This window comes from Fundulus heteroclitus, chromosome 20 (assembly GCF_011125445.2).
Source record: "Fundulus heteroclitus isolate FHET01 chromosome 20, MU-UCD_Fhet_4.1, whole genome shotgun sequence".
NCBI classification, from domain to species: Eukaryota; Metazoa; Chordata; class Actinopteri; order Cyprinodontiformes; family Fundulidae; genus Fundulus; species Fundulus heteroclitus.
In genome coordinates, this window is record NC_046380.1 from 33037937 (window position 1) to 33056137 (window position 18201).

At 40.4% G+C, this 18201-nt stretch overlaps 1 protein-coding gene across 3 annotated transcripts; it reads left to right on the forward strand.

Moving 5' to 3' along the window:
• Positions 1-772: 772 nt before the first annotated feature.
• On the forward strand, positions 773-16857 carry LOC118567229 (solute carrier family 2, facilitated glucose transporter member 9-like). 3 transcript variants are annotated; one of them, XM_036151864.1, is made up of 12 exons: positions 773-838; positions 9243-9338; positions 9415-9575; positions 10522-10646; positions 10768-10897; positions 10996-11144; positions 11228-11415; positions 13377-13487; positions 14518-14619; positions 15029-15101; positions 16325-16452; positions 16547-16857. In XM_036151864.1, the coding sequence occupies exons 3-12, from the start codon at positions 9487-9489 to the stop codon at positions 16730-16732; spliced, it is 1281 nt and encodes a 426-aa protein (XP_036007757.1). In that variant the 5' UTR covers positions 773-838; positions 9243-9338; positions 9415-9486; the 3' UTR covers positions 16733-16857. The 3 variants fall into 3 exon arrangements, with proteins under 3 accessions (XP_036007757.1, XP_036007755.1, XP_036007756.1); XM_036151862.1 differs by lacking the exon at positions 773-838 and adding an exon at positions 5360-5440; XM_036151863.1 differs by lacking the exons at positions 773-838; positions 14518-14619 and adding an exon at positions 5360-5440.
• The last annotated feature ends 1344 nt before the right edge of the window (positions 16858-18201 follow it).

The window sequence follows — 18201 nt, forward strand, 5'->3', positions numbered from 1 at the left end:
AGCAGCGCGAGCTGCGCGGCCCCGCGAGCTGCGCCTCGTCGTCGTCGCGTTCTGTAACTTCTTCCAAAACAAAGCAGGTACAGCAGCTAAACTGGGCTCCCTTCTTTGTGATAAAATGACAAAGCGTCCAAGCGGCATAAGGACATAACGCATGCAGTAACGTGCTTCATAGTGATGGATATGTCTGCTGTTCTCTGCAGCTGAAAAAGCTGGCTTCAAACAATAACCTGCCACTCTTGATCCGCTATATAAAGTTAAGTTATTTTTGTTAAAAAAAAATCTGTTATGGTTAAAAAAAGTTGGTTGAATAAAGATTTAATTGGAATTCTGTGTTTGTGTTCTTTAAATCAAATCATTTAGCAATATCATAAAATGTCCAGGCAGAGCTGCACATAAAATATGGTTTTAAATATTTTCAATAATTATCGATATCGATCAATATGCCTTTTCTTTTTTGATCGATAAGCTTTTTTTCTATATCGCCCAGCCCTATGCCACATACATCTCTATGCATGGGAACAGAGGTAGATGGCGCTGTTACCTTTCTGCTGAGATCCAGTAAGACTGTAAGTAAGTTCCTTTTTGAAAACTGCACGAGTAAGACCATCTTACCTGCTCTCCCGGTCGTCAGGGGTATCGCCTAAAAAAACTACCAAATACACCCTGGTCTTATTTATTTTTTATTTTTTTTACTTCTGAGGCATTCCTCTTCTTCTGATAAACTTGTAAGACAGTTTTTTTGTGGAAAATTTAGTAAACTTAGCCCTTAAAAGGACATCAATCCTCTTCCTCTTGTACCTCCAGAAATGGCCCGGCCAGCCGCATCTTCTACATCCAGGTCAGGTGCTCTGTCTGTTGGTCTCTTGGTCTGCTCTCTTCTGCTCTCAGTTTCACATTATGTTTCGAATTACTGCTGAAGATCAGATATTTGATTATTTTCTAATTCATTAGTAAATATCTGAATTAAATACTTATGGTATTTTTGAACTATAAGACACACTTCAAATCCTTAAATTTTCTAAAAAATTGATGGTGGGCCTTATAATCCGGTGTGCCTTGTATAAGATTACCGTTGTGCTTATGGGCCAATTTTATGTGGTACAGTGTGTCATGAACAGGGACAGATGGACCCAGTATTCAGCCAGAGAAGAAGAAAGTATAATTAGAGAAGGAATCCAGGCTCAGAGTCAGGAAACAGGTCAAGGTTCGGTTAACAGACAGGCAAGCTTGGTGGTCATATAACACTCCAGAATGGTATACAGACAGGCAGGTTACACAGGAAGGGATCAGGCAAGCTCAGATAATCCAAAGAACAGGCTGGGTCTGGTACACAGGTTATCAGTCAGAAACAGGCTGGAAAAAACAGGGGTCAGGCTGGCTCAGAATCCAGAGGCAATCGGGTTTGTATCGATAGGTCAATCAATAAAGAGAACGCTGGAACAAAACTCACCAATGGCTCGTAAATGATCTGGCACTGATGTCTGGTCTGAAGGCTGAATGGTGGGAGCAGGTGGAACAGATCCAAGGTGATAAGGAATGGGCAGAGCTAAGCAGGTGTGTGGCATGGGTAATCAGACCAGGCATCAGTGCCGAGATCCAGACAGAATAGAACCTAAGACTGAAACAGAACATAAACTAAGAGAAATAAGAAAGAACCCAAAACAGAAACTTAAACTAAGACAGAAACTCAAAACATAACACAATGCTTTGATTAGCCATGAAGCCACTCCACTCAATGGACATCCGGAGCATTACAGTACACTGTTTTACTACTTGATTGGACCCCTAAGCTGTCTATAAGACTGCCAGATTGTAATGTTGAAACTAGAAGTGCATTCATGTAAGGCAGCCCTCGCTCAGAGTACGCGCTAGCAACAATAAACCAAGTAAGTTAATTCAATATAAAAGTTAAGTTCATTTTGGACTTATGTTAGAAACAGGGCAGTGTAGTCCAACCACTCTGTCCTCCTGACAGAGACAGATAGCTCTCCCTCTCAGGAGAGAGCGGTGTTAAGGAGGAAACACACCGGATGATTTGTGGTGCGTAAGGGCAGCAAAGCAGCATATATGCACGTCCTACACTTAGGTTAGTGTTCCATTTTAATCAATCAATGAATGTACACTAGAAGCATAATATGCATGTACAACGTGTGTATTTATGCTACACAATGCCTAAATTAGACTGAAGTTCTAATTTCAGAAGCTTATCCTGTATGGCAAGTGTGATATTACACACTTGGGAAGAATATGTAATGCGCCTCAAAATCTGGTGTGTCTTATATATGGACAAATATACACATAGACACATTAATTTTATAATCCGGTGTGCCTTATGGTCTGAAAAATATGGTACACCTCCCTTCTCCCTACACAGGCTCTCATTATCCGGGGCCACATCTGAAACCGTCACAAAGCAGCCTGCACGTTTCACGGCATTTTCTCAGATGACCAGATCTAAATCAGATCCATTATTAAGCCTTTGCTTTATGAGAGAGACAGCTGTCATAAGCCTACCCCTTCTCACGGTAAACAGGCAAATAACTAAACAGGAGACCCACTTTTTGTTTGTAGATACAGTTCACTCTTTGCTGTTGCCCAGCTATAAACGCTATGGGTCTCATTTTCACTGGAGCGCCACGCAAGACAAGAGTGGAGCGAAACTAAATCAACATAGAATATCATTGGGGCCTGCCATAGCAATACAAGGAGCATAAAATGCCATTGCAAATGCATGGAGGCACCTATTAAGGCTCCCATATACTTGCGTGGACATGCGTGTGAAGTCTGTGCATATTCAGTCCGTGCGGAGTCCCTCGTGGGTGCCTGCTGGATAATAATCAGCCCTAGATGCTCAAATAGCTAATCAAACATGTTACAATCCCTTCCCTGCTTTGTCCCGCTTGCAGAAAGTATGAGAAATGTAGGATTTTGTCAGTGTTGGCAATAGGTGCGGGTGCCTATGAAGGGTAAAACGTCCATGTGGCTCACGGTATACGCGCAGTACACACACGAGTATGTGGGAGCCTCTACTCTCCACCTCTAAACTGGTCTTTTTATTATTAATCCGTGGACAATAATTTGGCCCAAACTGTAGGGTGCAGTCCCACAATTTAAGTATCAAAACATGTATCTCGATCCCAAGATGTGTGCTATTACTTTTATTGGCATTTCGAGTTACCAAGGTTATGTAATTAGCAAAAACCCACACCCACAAATTCCATTGGAATGAAGTCAATGGAGGAAGAAATCAAAATCCACTATTTTTGAGACTTCTCTGTGTCATCATACGTTCACCTAGAAACAAAGTTCAACTTTCAGTTTGTAGATAAATCTGTCCCCTCTTCAAAAGTAAAGATGGTATGTTGATACCCGCTATGGTTTCTCCAAAATTTTACTTCAAGCGACACAAAGTTTGCCGGAAAATATCAAAGTTGGAGTGCACATGGCTAAAAAACAGAGTGTGGGAATGGTTAACAATGGCTGCCACAGGTGCTTGTGACCGACAGGGTACCAATGGAAACTGGGGCACTGTTGGTCAGCAGAGCCTCAGTGGTGTGACAGATGATGCAGCAGGCAGTTGGGTTAGATGGAGACCCTGAAAGGGAAAAGCTGAAAGAAAAAGAAGAAATAAAAGAAAATGTTTGGCTGTAATGACCATGCATTGTTACATTTGTAGGAAAAAGGGAGAAGACTAAGAAAATCACTCCAGCAGTGAGGTACTGGGGTGGCAGCATCATGATATGGGGGAGTTATTCTGCAGGAGGGACTGGTGCACTTCTCAAAATAGACGGCTCAATAAGGAACGGACAGTATTGCCATGAACAGGGACAAATGGATCCAATATTCAGCCAGACTAGCAGAGGTTAGGTAAAAGAATATTTATTAACAAAATCCAAAAACCAAAAAGGGCATCAAGCCAAGAACAGGAAGACTGCATCCAATACCCCAAAAATAACAAAAAGCAGTCACAGACAAAACTATTTACAAAAACAGGGGACAGGCTAACTTAGAAATCCAGAGGCAAACAGGGTCAGATAAACAGGCAAAGAAAGCTGGACTAGACTCACCACTTGGCACCAAAAAACAATGATGTGGCAGATTGCAGAGGGGCAGAGGCAGGTATAAGTAAGGGAGTGATCAGGTGAATGGAGTGAAACTAATTACTGACATGGGTGGAGCTAATCAGGAACAGGGAAGTGCTTGGGAGTAATCTGAAGCTGATACGATGGTGACTGGAAGAGGGGAGTGACAGGGTGGAAGAATGCTGGCAGGTGAACTGAATTAAGACTGGTGACAGAAATGGTCGGAGCAGGCCGGATAAACTTATAACATAAAAACAAAATCAAACCACAATAAAACCCAACTTATTCAAAAACTAAGACAGAACCTAAAACAGAAACTGAACTTAAGGCAGGAGAGTGAAGTAATTAATCAAATAACAAACATAAACCATAACCAAACCCAAATCATGACAGTTATGGGGAAATATTGTGGCAACATCTCACACATGGATCTTTCTAACTGACTTGGATACTAATCAAATTGTAAAGCATTTTCCTGCTCATTATTCTGGTATTCTGACATAATCCTGGGAATCCTAATTGATCAAAAACTGAGACATTTTTGGTTTGATGTGTGGTTGGAATTCTAAACAATAATAACTGACCTCCCAGAGTTACTGAATAAGGAGACGGCGATGTGATGAAGTTCCAGCACTATTATTGACAAACAGAGCAGAGATCACATAGATGGAAAGTAATCGCACCCACGATCCCGCTGCAGTCTGCCCTGTCTCTGCCCTGTCTCGCTTTCGGCTCTCCCTAATACTCGATAGTGGCCTTGGCATGAGACAAAATAAAGACAGTCTATCCTAGACAATCAACATCCCGCACAGTAGCTATGCAGCATTTGGCCTTGCAATCAGCAAACAGTGGTTCTCATACACAGCCATCATGTCTCCAAGCCTCCTATGTCCGAGTGGCGTGAGGCCATAGTGACTTCATCTCAAACAGAAAAAAAACTCTTCATGTCTTTTATACAATGTATATAAATATCTGGTTTCAAGTATATCTAATGTGTCATAATTTGTGGTATTATATGTGTAATTGGTAACCAATGTTAAATCAAACGGGATTGTGTTTTTGTGTACGTTCTTAAATCTCAACAATGAAACAGCTATATCCATTGTATCTGGAACTTTGCCCATTTCAGGCTGCTTTCTCTCTGTGAGTGTTGTCATTTTGTCCTTTATTTCAAACCGGATTTGTAAAAATCCATGTCACCGTGAATCGCCAAGGGGAATGATGTGTTACTTAATTTTTACTCAGAGAAGTTAATGATAACCAGCCTCAAGGTTCTAAAGCAGTCCATGGAATTTGGATTTGTGTACTGCAACGTTCAAGTCAGCACAGGGAGAATGGAAAGTTTCTTTCAGCAGCTGGTAGGTCTTAACAGAATTTTAACACATTAATCACATGTCACAATTAGTTTTTGTTATTCAAACTGCCCAAAGGATCTGTTACACTGATGACAACTTTTACATACATATGTTTTATTCAGCATTTAATTCAAAAAAGCTTTTATTACTTGGGTAAATTTACAAGACCAACTTAACATGTTATAATACACAGACAACTTATTTTTTGCTACTCAATTATTTAGTTTTAGCTGAGTCAATGTTGGATTGCCTTTTTGTCAGTTATTTTTCAAACTTCCTCTAGTTTAGCATGATTACAATTAATGGATCAATGAAAATCAATATGGTGTATAACTCTGTCTATGTGTTTTTGCCAAAGTCATGCATTTATTCATTGTGGAACAATAAATGTATTTTCTTATCTTATTTGAATTTTTACAGGTAGAGTTATTTTTTAAAGGTTATATAACAATTTCCCTAACTTTCCATTCTCAGCTATGTTCAGGTTTGCATCTCACAATACGAAAATTTATTTCCATTTCTGAACTGGAGAAATATGTAAAAATGTGAGCTCATAGGGTGAAGATTTATACAAACATTTACAGGAGAGCTGTTGTCTGTGTCGGCACCAAAATTGGCACATCCAGAGTGATATAGGAGCACTTTGCCATACGCCCTGCCTGTAGTTCACCATAGTGCGGGGAAAGCCACCAATGACAAATAGAAATTAAAAAGAAATTAAAATTCTGGCAACGTTCAGGTAAACTCAATTACTGACTTAGCTCTGACCTGCATTGGTAGTCTGGTTCCAGTAGGAATCATCATGTTCCTCCAAACAACTGCATCACCAGAATAATTTATGTTAAGGACCCTTTCATTTATTGTTATCTCACTTTTCTCCACATAATCATTTCATGTTTTACTCATGTGACTTTAGCTGTACTATGGCTATTTAGCTATTAAACATTATTTGGACATAGTTGGTCACTTGAACTCTGGAGGTTCATCCATTGTTATTTATCTTTCGATATGTCTTTTGGCCCTAAAAAGTCATGAATGGTAATGCAACATATGTTTAGTTAGAAGGCAATATTCAGATTACATCTGGAGTCAAACATTCTCTCCCTAATGTGGCTCAAACACTGAGAGAAGAAAATGATGAAGCTACAGTTAATTGCCAGCAAAATAAGTCATTTTCCTGCCAGGTAAACATTATTCTCACAAAAAACACCTTAGTGGATAGAGTCTTCTTAGTGGTGGTCTGGCTGTTGACTGCCTGCTCAAGCAATCTCCCCTGGCTGTGGCATGAATTGTGTTGTGTCTTCTTACCTCAGTTTTATTACCTTCTTTACTTCAATTGCAGTATTACATTCCTGGGGCAAAAAGTGTTTTTAACATAGAGACCTTTTCTGGGTAAAAGGAGCTCTGCTTCACCTGCTACTTGCATGAAACTTTCCCATGTTTTCTACATAGATGATCTTAGTGCAGTAGCAAAATTGCTACTTCCCTTAGAAAATTATTAGTTTTCTCTCCAGAGCCATTGAGAATAAAATTATTCATTATGTTGGATCTATTATCCTCCATATTTAGAAGCACTATCCTGTTTTCCAGGCTCTTTTTTTCCAAATACCACATTTTTTGGGACCATAAGGTGCACTGGATTATAAGGCGCACTAAATACTTTTCCCAAATTTGCAATATCACTCCGCCTCTCTGCGTACACAGCTCTCTATCCGTCTCTGCCGGGAGGGCAGCGTAGTTGGACTACACTGTCCTGGTCTAACATAAGACCAAAATAAACGTAACTTTTATATTGAATTAATTTACTAGGTTTATTGTTGCCATAGTGTGTATTCTGGGTGTGGGCTGCATAAAGGCTCCCACATACTTGGGCGTACTGTGCACATACTGGGAGCTGCGCTGACTCTCCGCACGTTTTATCCTTCATAGTCGAGTGTACTATTGTGGCAAATTCCTACAGTTCCCACACTTTCTGCCAGTGGGATGAAGCGGCGTAACGGATGGTAAAATGTGTGATTACCTAGCTGAGCACCTAGAGCCGTTTCTTTCCGTCAGGCTCCCACTGCACACCTGTCAGTGATAACAGAGAGGTACTGTGATGCCATGCATCATTGCGACCGCCTGCTTGGAGCAGCTCAGTGTATCAAGCTCAGTGTCACAAACAAAACAGTTTGATGTAAAGACTTCTTGCGGCCGAGAAGTTCATTGTGTAACACAATGTATGCGGTCGTAGAAACTGAGCTCTGCACGTATCTATATGCGCTCTGCTGAGTGAAGTACGCCTGAGTATATGGCGGGTTTTACATGAATGCATTTCTAGTTTCGACATTACAGTCAGGCAGTCTTGTAGACAGCTTAGGGGTCCAATCAGGTAGTGACACCACTGAGCTATATAATACACTGGAGTGCTGATTTTGCCGAAAAACTGTCACTGGCCGCCATCTTGCTACTCCCTACTCTCACAGAACCCCACAGAATTTGCTTGTAATAACAAGCAGTTTACTGGTTGTGTGAAAACGTTTCATAGGTAATTCTACAGTCAGTGGATGTACTAACACTATCGACTACTAGGAAATTATGTGCTGAAATATTTGACATGTTACTCATATTAAATATATATATATATATATGTATGTATAAATATGTATATATGGATATCTGTGTATATATATATATATATATGTAAATATATGTTTTTGTATGTTGTTATTTATATATTAATAAATGTTATATACATATATTTAAATAAATAAAATGCAAAATATTTCAGCACATGACTTTCTCAGTACTTGATAGTTTTAGAACATAACATAAAACTATATGGCATTTGACATTTTGAAAGTTTTAAGCCCCCCCTGAACATGAGAAAATCCTCGTTATTCGATGCTGTAGCGCACATATTCCCTAGTTACTGGGGGAAAATAGGGAGTACCCATATGGCGGCTGGTAGCTTCAAAGCGACTCGTTCTAACAGCGGGTGATCAGCACTCCAGTGTATAATATAGCTCAGTGAGTGACACAGTGTACCGTAATGCTCCGAATATCTATTGAGCAGAGCGGCTTCATTGCTTACCATAGTGGTACCTACAGATATTAACAGATTTTTGAGCACATTGCACCACATAAAATCAGTCAGTAATCCTATATAACGTGCACTGGACTATAAGACACGCTATTCGTTTTTGAGAAAAATTAAGGATTTTATAGTGTGAAAAATATGGTGGGTGTTTTAAAATCACTTTCTGCTTTCAACACAAAAAAAGGATGCATGCTAGATTTTATAGGTTTTCTGGCTCTAAGAAAGGATGATATATGCACATTAAATTATTCAAATTTAACTTAGCTGTCTGGTTTTGGGCTTGTGTTGTCTTTGTGATATACATCATTTACAAGATGGTTATGTTGTTTAAGACAGACTTTGGTGCAATCATGTCCTTCCTACCTTTCTATTAACCAACAATGCTACTTCATGTTTATTCATGACTTCAAAAATATTCTGACTTTTCTCCATTTGAACAAAATACGATCAAGATTACTTTGTAAAAATGATGAAATGCCAATCACATGGGTGTTTTACTTTAGACATTCTTCCCTGTGTTCGCTATTTATGCAAAATTATCTTTACATGGCTTTGACTGAACCTCACAGAACTGCAGTAGAACAGAGCAAATATTAAAATGACCAAATGAAAAATACTAGATGGTATTTTTGTTCATTTTGCAAAAAAATAAATAAAATAAAATAAAAAAAAACATTTTAATGTGTCTGTTTAAGTCACATTTATGTTTTTCGCTCTGCGCTCCAGACCAAAGGCAATGCTTTGCTCCTCATCACCATTTTGGGCTTTGGAGGAAGCTTTCAGGCTGGTTACCATAAAACTGGGCTCAGTTCTCCTTCACCGGTGAGAAAAACAACCTCAGTTTCTCCTTATTTTAGGTTTATATGTTTTGTCAATGTTTATTAATCTCTGCCTGCAGTACATTCAGTCCTTCATCAACAGCAGCTGGAACGACAGGTACAATGAGCCTCCATCTCCACAGAAAGTCACCATGATCTGGTCTCTTATCGTCTCTATGTACGCCATCGGGGGACTCTTTGGTGCTGTCAGTGTGAAGTTTTTCTCACGAAAACTGGGAAGGTGTGTATGTGGCTTATAGGTCACAGTCACATGACTTATAGGTTAGGCATATGTGAATCTTGGGACCTTTGACCTCATAGATCTGTATGAGGTCAAACATATAAATATATATAAGTTCCTATTTGAGATTCCACAGTGGTCACCATGCAGCAAACAAGTGTTTTTAATCTCAAACAATCATTAATTTCTCTTAAGAAACAGATAATCTCTTTCCAACACTTTGAGAGGGAAAAAGACCTAAATTCTGAAGCATGTTGTGTGCACACATTGATATCACATTAAACTTGTCTAATGCAGACTTAGCTGTGCGACAGAACAGGAACCTTACTATCTCACGTTATACTTCTGTTCTGAAAGTTAAAAAAAATTCATAAAATGGCTCCACATCCACATTTAGACCCTTTTGTCATGTCTCTTATGTCCATGGAAACGAGCCAACATTATCAGGTTGTTGTTGCAAAGACAGAGAAGGGAAAACGATAATAGAAAACTGAATTCAATACAATTCAATTCTCCACAGGGGAAATCTGTTTTGGGCAAGAAAATCTGCACTAAAAGTAGATACAGTTAAAATCATGGAATTTAACAATGAAATATTAACAGTATAACAGTTCAACACAGGATGTAAAAGTCATTCAAATATATCTATAAAAAATATGATAAGCAATTTAAGAATAAAAAATAAAAATAGGGGGAGACCTGCAAACACTAAAGCTGTTTAGAACAAGTTTAAGTAACTGTCCCATTCTCGTTGAGCATTTCTAAACACAAAAGGAACAAGGATTCTTAAAAAAACAACAACATTTAATTACATCTTGTCGGCCTCTTCTATTGCCTGAAGGAAGCACCTACTACTGCTACCCCTGCAAATCTAGCTGATTAATGAGCTTCTCCATCATGTAATGTAGCTTAAAGGGACCTGAAGTAATATGTGTCCCTTCTCCAGAAAACGAGCAATAATCTGCAACAGCATGATCTCTGTAACTGGAGCAGTGATGATGCTGACAAGCAAGGAGGCTAAATCCTTTGAAATGATTATTGTGGCGAGGATGCTGTATGGATACTCATCAGGTGAGCTTTGAAGTTTTGTTTTTTTATTTCTCCTACCTTACTGTCGATTATTCTGAATAATTTGACACCCATGTGATGAGAAAGTTGTTTGCATAGTGGTGTAATCTTTAGTGTGTTACAGGTTTAGGAATGAGCCTCCATTTGATGTATCTGGGGGAGATTTCACCCAGGAAGATAAGAGGCAGACTGACTCTGACTTCAGCCACTTTTACTTCATTTGGTAAACTATGTGGGCAGTTTTTTGGATTAAGGTATGCATCAACTGTCAATCTCCATAGTCTTTTTATCTAGTAAGACAACGATCAGCAAGGACCGAGGCTGAGCTGCAACCAAACCTTTTGTTTTTCAGCGAGATTCTTGGCCGTCGGGACCTATGGCATGTCCTTCTATGTGTCCCTGTGTGTTTCTCAGTGGCCCAGGTTCTGGTGCTGCCTTTTCTTCCCGAGGCTCCCAGATATTTATTCTTAGAGAAAGGAGACGACAAAGCATGCAAAAGAGGTATGCCTTTTCTGACCCAGCCAAGCAGTACTGATTTATTCCTTTTCTCTTTTGACGTTCTTCTTTGCTTGTCTTCGCTCTAGCCCTCCAGAGGTTGTGGGGTAAAGGTGACTATAAGCAGGAAGTGGAGGAGATGCTGATTGAGCAAACGGCTCTTGAAGCATCTCCACCAAAGAGCCCCCTGCAGCTGCTGAAGGACCAGACTGTGCGATGGCAACTCATCACCATATTCATCATTTACTTTTGCAACAGGATGTCAGGCATGTCTGCTGTGAGGATAATGTTCATTGCATATTTTCAAAATAAATACTTTATCTTGCAAAAGTATTCATACCTCTTGGGCGTTTCCCAGCTGACTGGGAGGTTTAAATTAGGCCTTATCAGAGAAGCTGCCAAGTGGTCCATGGTAACTCTGGGGGAGCTGCAGAGACTCACAACTCAGGTTGAAGAATCTGTTTAAAGGACAATTTTTAGCACAAATCTGGTTTTCTTTTCTTCCCCCCCCCCCCCCAATGTCCTATCTAGCAATGTGGCAATAGGAATTGATGTCTCAATGCCAGATAGAGCTCGACAGATTTTGCTTTTACAAGTGGAGCGAACAGCTTTCGCCATAGTGCTCTACTTGATTTATGCTTGTAAATAGCTTTATTGTGATTCCTGCAAGGAGAATTTCAAATTATATGGACATTACAATGGGAGAGTAAAGGAAGAACAAGAAGTGAAAGAGAAATAAAAGAAAAAAAAGAGTAGAGGTGAAAGAAAGAAGAGATAAAAGGGAGAGAATGATAAAACCTTCTCCGTCTGCTCCATCACCTGGAAAGAGGGATACAAAAAGAACAGCACAACCAACAGACATAAAGCAACAGATACAATCGAATAACACCTAGATGCCATTGCTAAATCATATGTATTATTATTTAAGCTGACATGTGTAATGTGATACTTGAAAAAAGAAAGTGAAAGAACATAAATAAATAAATAAATAAATAATAAGATTACTGTATATAAGTGAACATTTAATACCTGGGACCCAGCACCTGTGGGAGATGTGAGAGTGCACTAGTTTAGGTGAAAATTATCCAGAAGGAAATAGCTTGATAGTGGTTGTGGAGAACCAAAGGCCCGCCTTCCCCGAGCACAGAGGCAGGAGTCAGGGGACCCATAACCCCGGACAAAGGGGTCCCTAAAGCAGGGCGCCCAGGAGGGGCCAACACAGGATATCTGCAATCCCCCCCCCCCCCCCAGGGAAAGAGTAGAGACGACCCCGAGGAAATCCCCCAGCCACCGCAATGCCGACGCCCTCAAGAGGAGGTGGTCCCGCCCCAAACCCGAAGCCAACCAATGCGCCAGAGGGCCAAGGCGCCTGCCAACGAAGCGGAGGAGGGCAGGACGTGGGGGGAAGGGCTCCGCACCTAGCGGAGACTTGAGATGTTCTTGGGAGAGGGAGCGGACCACACCCATACCTGGAAAAAAAAATAAAACTCATTCACACCATCCCTCCCTTGTGCCCCACTCAAAAAAAAAAAAAAAAGACGCTGTACACACATTCCCACAAAACACTCGCATCCAACACTGACCAGAGGGTCCCCCCCCCCACCCGTAGATTTAATCCCTCCCCAACACTAACGTTCAAACAACTCACCATACATTCGACAGTAGACATCCAGGCTGGGTAGGTCCCTACTCCCCCTCCTTCCCCCTCCCCCCACTAGCAGAGTGCCTATCCAATGAAGGAGAAGAGCATCTGCCCTGAGATGTTAATGACCATGCCCCCCTACCAGCTCAACAGGCCCCGAGGCCCCACAGCGCACCCGAGGCCCCCGTGCAGGGGCGGACACCCGGGCGCGCGCCGGCCCACACCAAAAGCGGCACACCCCCCGGAACCAGAACCCGTCTGGTTTTCAAGACAGACAAGAGGGGCAAGAAAAAAAACAAACAAACAAGAAAAACCACAAGGGGTCAGATTGCAACAGGACATGTCTGAGACACAGCAAGACGTGTTAAAGAATATTATCTGGTGAGATGGCCTGGAAATCAAACATTTTGGTTTAAACACAACTTGAAATTCCCATAAATGATGCTGACGTTTGTAGTTGTAACACAGCAGAATGTGAAAAATGAAAGGGTCATGAATTCTTTTGCAAGAGACTATACAGAATAATGTTAAGATAATTATTACAAAAGGAGCTTAATTGAGGTTCTTATATCTTGGGGTATCTTCCTCCTTCCCAGATCAGCACCTTCTCCTTTGACATCTTCCTGAAGGCTGGTGTTCCAAAAGACAAGATCCGCTACGTCACCCTTGGTCTTGGAATATCTGAAATCCTCACCTCCATCTCCTGTGTGAGCAAATCCCTCATTCAACCCTTGTTAAGATGACTCTGTTTCCCTTTGATGGTTCAGACAAAGCAATACACTGATGTCCAGTGCTGTATCAATGTGTGTGTCTACAACAAGCAATGCAAACATTGTGGAAATGCAGGATTATAACACAATTATGGGTTGGAGCAGCTGCTGCCCCTCTTTGTCAGACACAAGGTTCCTACTCAGTCTGAGGAAGTATAAAATTTGATTTCAGTATGTTAAAGGTATGAGGTGGGGTAAAAAGAAAAATAAGGTAGGGAAACACATTTGTATTTCCAGATTTTATTCCCTGTTTCTTTTGTGCCATCATTTGTTCATGGTGTTCACTTCCTTCCTTTCCTCTGTTCTTGTGTCATTTTTCCCTCTCGTCCTTCCTTTCAATGGTCCCGCCTGATTTACATAGAATATACCCTCTTCCTGCCCCATGTCCTTGTGTCCTTCTCTTCCTTAGTTGCTCTTTCCTTGTATCCTCATTCCTTGCTTTTGGGTCCTTTCCTTTTCGTCCATCCTTATTTCCTTTCTTGAGTTCTTCCTTCCTTCCTTCCTTCCTTCCTTCCTTCCTTCCTTCCTTCCTTCCTTCCTTCCTTCCTTCCTTCCTTCCTTCCTTCCTTCCTTCCTTCCTTCCTTACTTCCTGTCATTCCGTATTTCTTTTTGTGTGTCCTACCTTGATTCCTTCTGTCCTTCCTTATGGCCCTCATTCTTTCCTTCTATCAGTCTTTCCTTGTGTCCCGTTCTCCTTCTGCTTTCTTTCCTTCTGTTTTTTCTTCTCTTTCAAGTTATTTGATCTTCCAGTCTTTCTGCTGTTTCCTGTTTTCTGTCTTGATACTTCCTTTATTTCTCCATCCCAAATGAAAGTACAAAAACATGCAAAAAGTGAATTTGGCACAATAGGCTCCCTTTAATGTTGAACTCCTCCAGATTACAGCTCACAGTATCACGTTTTACGACACCTAAAACCGGCCACTCCTCTATTTTTCATCCATATTTTTTAAAATTATTTTCCAACAGAATCTTCTGATCGAGCAAACGGGGAGGAGGCCGTTGTTCTGGGGAGGGTATACAATCATGTCTGCTATCTGGATTGTGGTAACAATCACGCTCAACCTAAAGGTAAACATGCCGAGAATGAATGAAAAGGATAACATAACACAGAAAGAGCTCAAACAGCTGATTGATACAAGAAATTCTTTAACATTTCCTACACTTTAATGTTTTCTACACTTGCTTTGTGCACCACATTTGGCAACCTGAAGGAAAGTCCAACTGGACATAATTCGGTACACAGGTAAGACATAAAATAATGATTTGTAAGGAGGCGTGTCTTGAAGGGGAACCAGATGGTTGCGTCATTTAACTACCATGAATCTGCTGACTGCCAGAGCATCCAACAGTCAGTAAAATCAATGGGTGAAGGTCACCAAAGCAAACACAGAAAACACCAAGGCACTGTTTTTCTTTTCTTAGAGTTTCGTTTTTAAGTCTAACTGTTGTCAAAAGTGAATAATTGTCATCTCTCCAGGATTTAAGCTGGGTTCCCTATCTTACTGCTACTCTTATCTTCCTCTTCATCGTCTCCTTTTGTGGAGGACCAGGTATGAACTTTACAGCTGTACATTAAGCTTTTAGTTTATTTGATAAAAATCTATATTCCTATGCTCCACTTATCTGGAACAAACTTCCAGAAAACTGTAAAAGTGCTGAAAGCCTGAGTTCCTTTAAATCAAGATTAAAAACACATTTGTTTAGGATTGCCTTCAACTGTTCTAGTTAAACTGTTTTACTGGAACATCATTAGTTCAACTTTGTAGTCCAACTGTTTTTAATGTTTAACTGTTTCTATTTTTCCATGTTCTATTTTGTTTTGACATTTTATTCCTATTTGCTTTTATTCTGGTTTTTCCCCCCTGTATTTGAATCATGTAAAGCACTTTGCATTGTCTCTGTACTGAAATGTGCTGTACAAATAAATTTGCCTTTGCCTTTATATGCCATTCAGTGCCTTGAAAAGTATTTATACACCTTTACAAATTGTCACTTGACAGCTACAAGTTTCAATGTGCATGTTTAGTTCGGCTTTATGTGATAGAACAAAACACGTTTGTCTATAATTAACTGGAAGGGAAATAATGCATAGTTGTCAAACATTTAAACAAATAAAAATGTTAAAATGTGGTGGACACTTGTATTAAACCCCTGTGACTCAGTGCTCTGTAAAATCTTCTTAGTTTTCTGAGGAATGCCTCTGCCAGCTCTGCACACCCAGAGACAGAACATCATGCTCATTCTTTTCTGCAAAACAAATACACGTTAACCAAAAAGTTAAGTATTGGTTTCCGCTTACTAGATCACCTTGTTCTATATTTAAGTCCTAAAGGCCAGGTATAAAAAGTCTATGAATATTATTTCCAGACTCTTCCACCTGAGCTGTGGACCTCTGCAGCTCCTCTAGAATTACAACGGGTCTTTTGGCCACTTCTCTGATTAATGCTCTCCTTGCCCGCTCTGTTAGTTTAGGTGGACGGCCATGTCTTGGTAGGGGGTCAGTTGTCCCACAGATTTTCTTCATGGTTTGTGAGATGTTCAAAGCTGGAGGCATTTTTTATAACAACTTTCTCCCTGATCTGTCTGAAATTTGCCTTGTTCTTCACGATGCTTTCTTAAAAATAACTAAAACCTTGCATCATTTTCCTTACCAGTTTGGGCTGGTTTATTACATGAAATCCTAATAGGATATACTGACATTTGTTGTTGTAATCTGACTAAATTAAGTGTAAACTTTCAGAGTTCACTAATTGTGATTCCTCTCCTCTTCCAGGGGCAGCTACAGCTACACTCAGCAGTGAGCTCTTCATTCAGTCGGATCGTCTTGCAGCTTTTGTTCTCATGGGACTGCACCGTTGGTTCATTTTCGCAGTGCTGGGCCTACTCCTCCCGTTCATCATTGTGTGTACAGTTCATCCAAAAATGACCAACATATATGTCATATGCTCAACATGAGTTTAACCAAGATGCTTTGCTGTCTCCTTTTCTCCCTCAGGATGCCCTTAGTTCGTACTGCTTCATGCTGTTTGCTGGTGTGTGCCTGTTGGGTAGCCTTTATACCTTCTTCCTTCTTCCTGAAACCAAAGGGAAGACTTTAATGGACATTTCAAAGGAGTTTAAAGCCATTACGGTCTGTGGGAAATCCTTCTTGGAGGAAGACAAAGTGGAGACCAAGCTGTAAGCCAGGACATCATGAGAGACCCTTTAAATTACAAAAAAATTCACCTACTGCCAAGCTTTTTTCCTCTAGAAGGATTACATCAGAATACATTTAGGAAGTCATTTGTATAAAGGGGTTTTACCATATCCCACTTTTCCACATCTGAAAATGAGCAAAAACCAAATAAAAAAACAATATTTAACTCCACACACCATTGCATTTGCATGGATAGTAGGCTGCAACTCAATTCTTGGGAATCAACATTTCTTTTTCTAAATTATCCAAGTGTTCTAATAAATTATATTTTAATCAGTGATCTCCAGATCAGTGCAGCTAGGCTGAGTTGTCTCACACAAAGGGGGACCCACACTTGGACAGCGGTCAGGACTCTCCCGCCTCCTCTTTTTCCAGAAATAAATCATCCACTGTTGCCTTTGGACTCTGCTGTGTGTTGACCAGACACCTGAACGGAGTGAAACCTGTCCCAGAATGACTCACTCCAATGTAACACTGTTTTGTGTCTCTCACAGCTTGGTGATGAAGCTGAGATGTCCAAGGTCAAGTCGTGGTAGTGGTCATATTGTCTTTTGTTAGCATGTTCTCGGCATGTAAGGCTCATGGTGCAATTTCATGACTGTAGCCTTTTTTCAGCAGTCAGTCAGCACCAGACCAGGAGGAGAACTGTCAGCAATGCATGTTATGCAGTGACATTTTGTCATGTGACAACTGCAAATTTCCCTGTACTTAATTGGGAGTTTATGTGAAACAAAGTATTGGAGAACTGTGAAGTTGATGGAAAATCATGCAGATTTTCCGTAGTTTTATTTCCCTAGCGTTTTATCTGACAGGTTTAAAAAGGGCAGTGTAGTCTTTTACAGGTAGATGGCGGTGTTACCTTTCTACTGAGACCCATCAGGTTATCCCAACTTGCACAGCACTGGATCTCAAGACCATTTCCAGCAAAGGGGATTTTCTGATTTTATGTTGAAACTCTTAAACCATTGCTAAGAAAAAGTATGCTAGCAAAACAGTTTGTGACAGAGGATTAGGTAATAAATGCAAGTTCAAATGCCTCTTTAATTCAGGACTTTTTTTTATACATATGACGCAGCGGAGTTAAAAAAGCAGTGAAAAGTACTTCCAGTGAAAAGTAAAGCCAAATTTGCGAACCCAGTTAGACGTGGAGGAGATTAAATTATTCTGTTTAATACATGAGGTGTCCAATACATTGGCTTACACACACACACACACACACACACACACACACACACACACACACACACACACACACACACACACACACACACACAGCTCTGTGTAAGCATGTGAATTTGATAACCAAATGACACAATGTCACTTTTTGTGCAAATGCTGCACAAAAAGAACTCCTGACTGCATTGCTTGCTGCGTCTGAAGATGATCTAAGTGGAAGAGAATGAGGAGCAGATGTCAGGGGAATTCAGCAGGTCTGTCTGAAACAAGTAACTGGC

Bases quoted from the DNA above. Each gene is read 5' to 3' on its own strand.
- LOC118567229 (XM_036151862.1), top strand. From the start codon at position 5,369: ATGGAATTTGGATTTGTGTACTGCAACGTTCAAGTCAGCACAGGGAGA. The intron at 10,647-10,767 runs GTGAGCTTTGAA...AGTGTGTTACAG, and splicing joins GCTGTATGGATACTCATCAG to GTTTAGGAATGAGCCTCCAT. The intron at 16,453-16,546 runs GTGTGTACAGTT...TTTCTCCCTCAG, and splicing joins TACTCCTCCCGTTCATCATT to GATGCCCTTAGTTCGTACTG.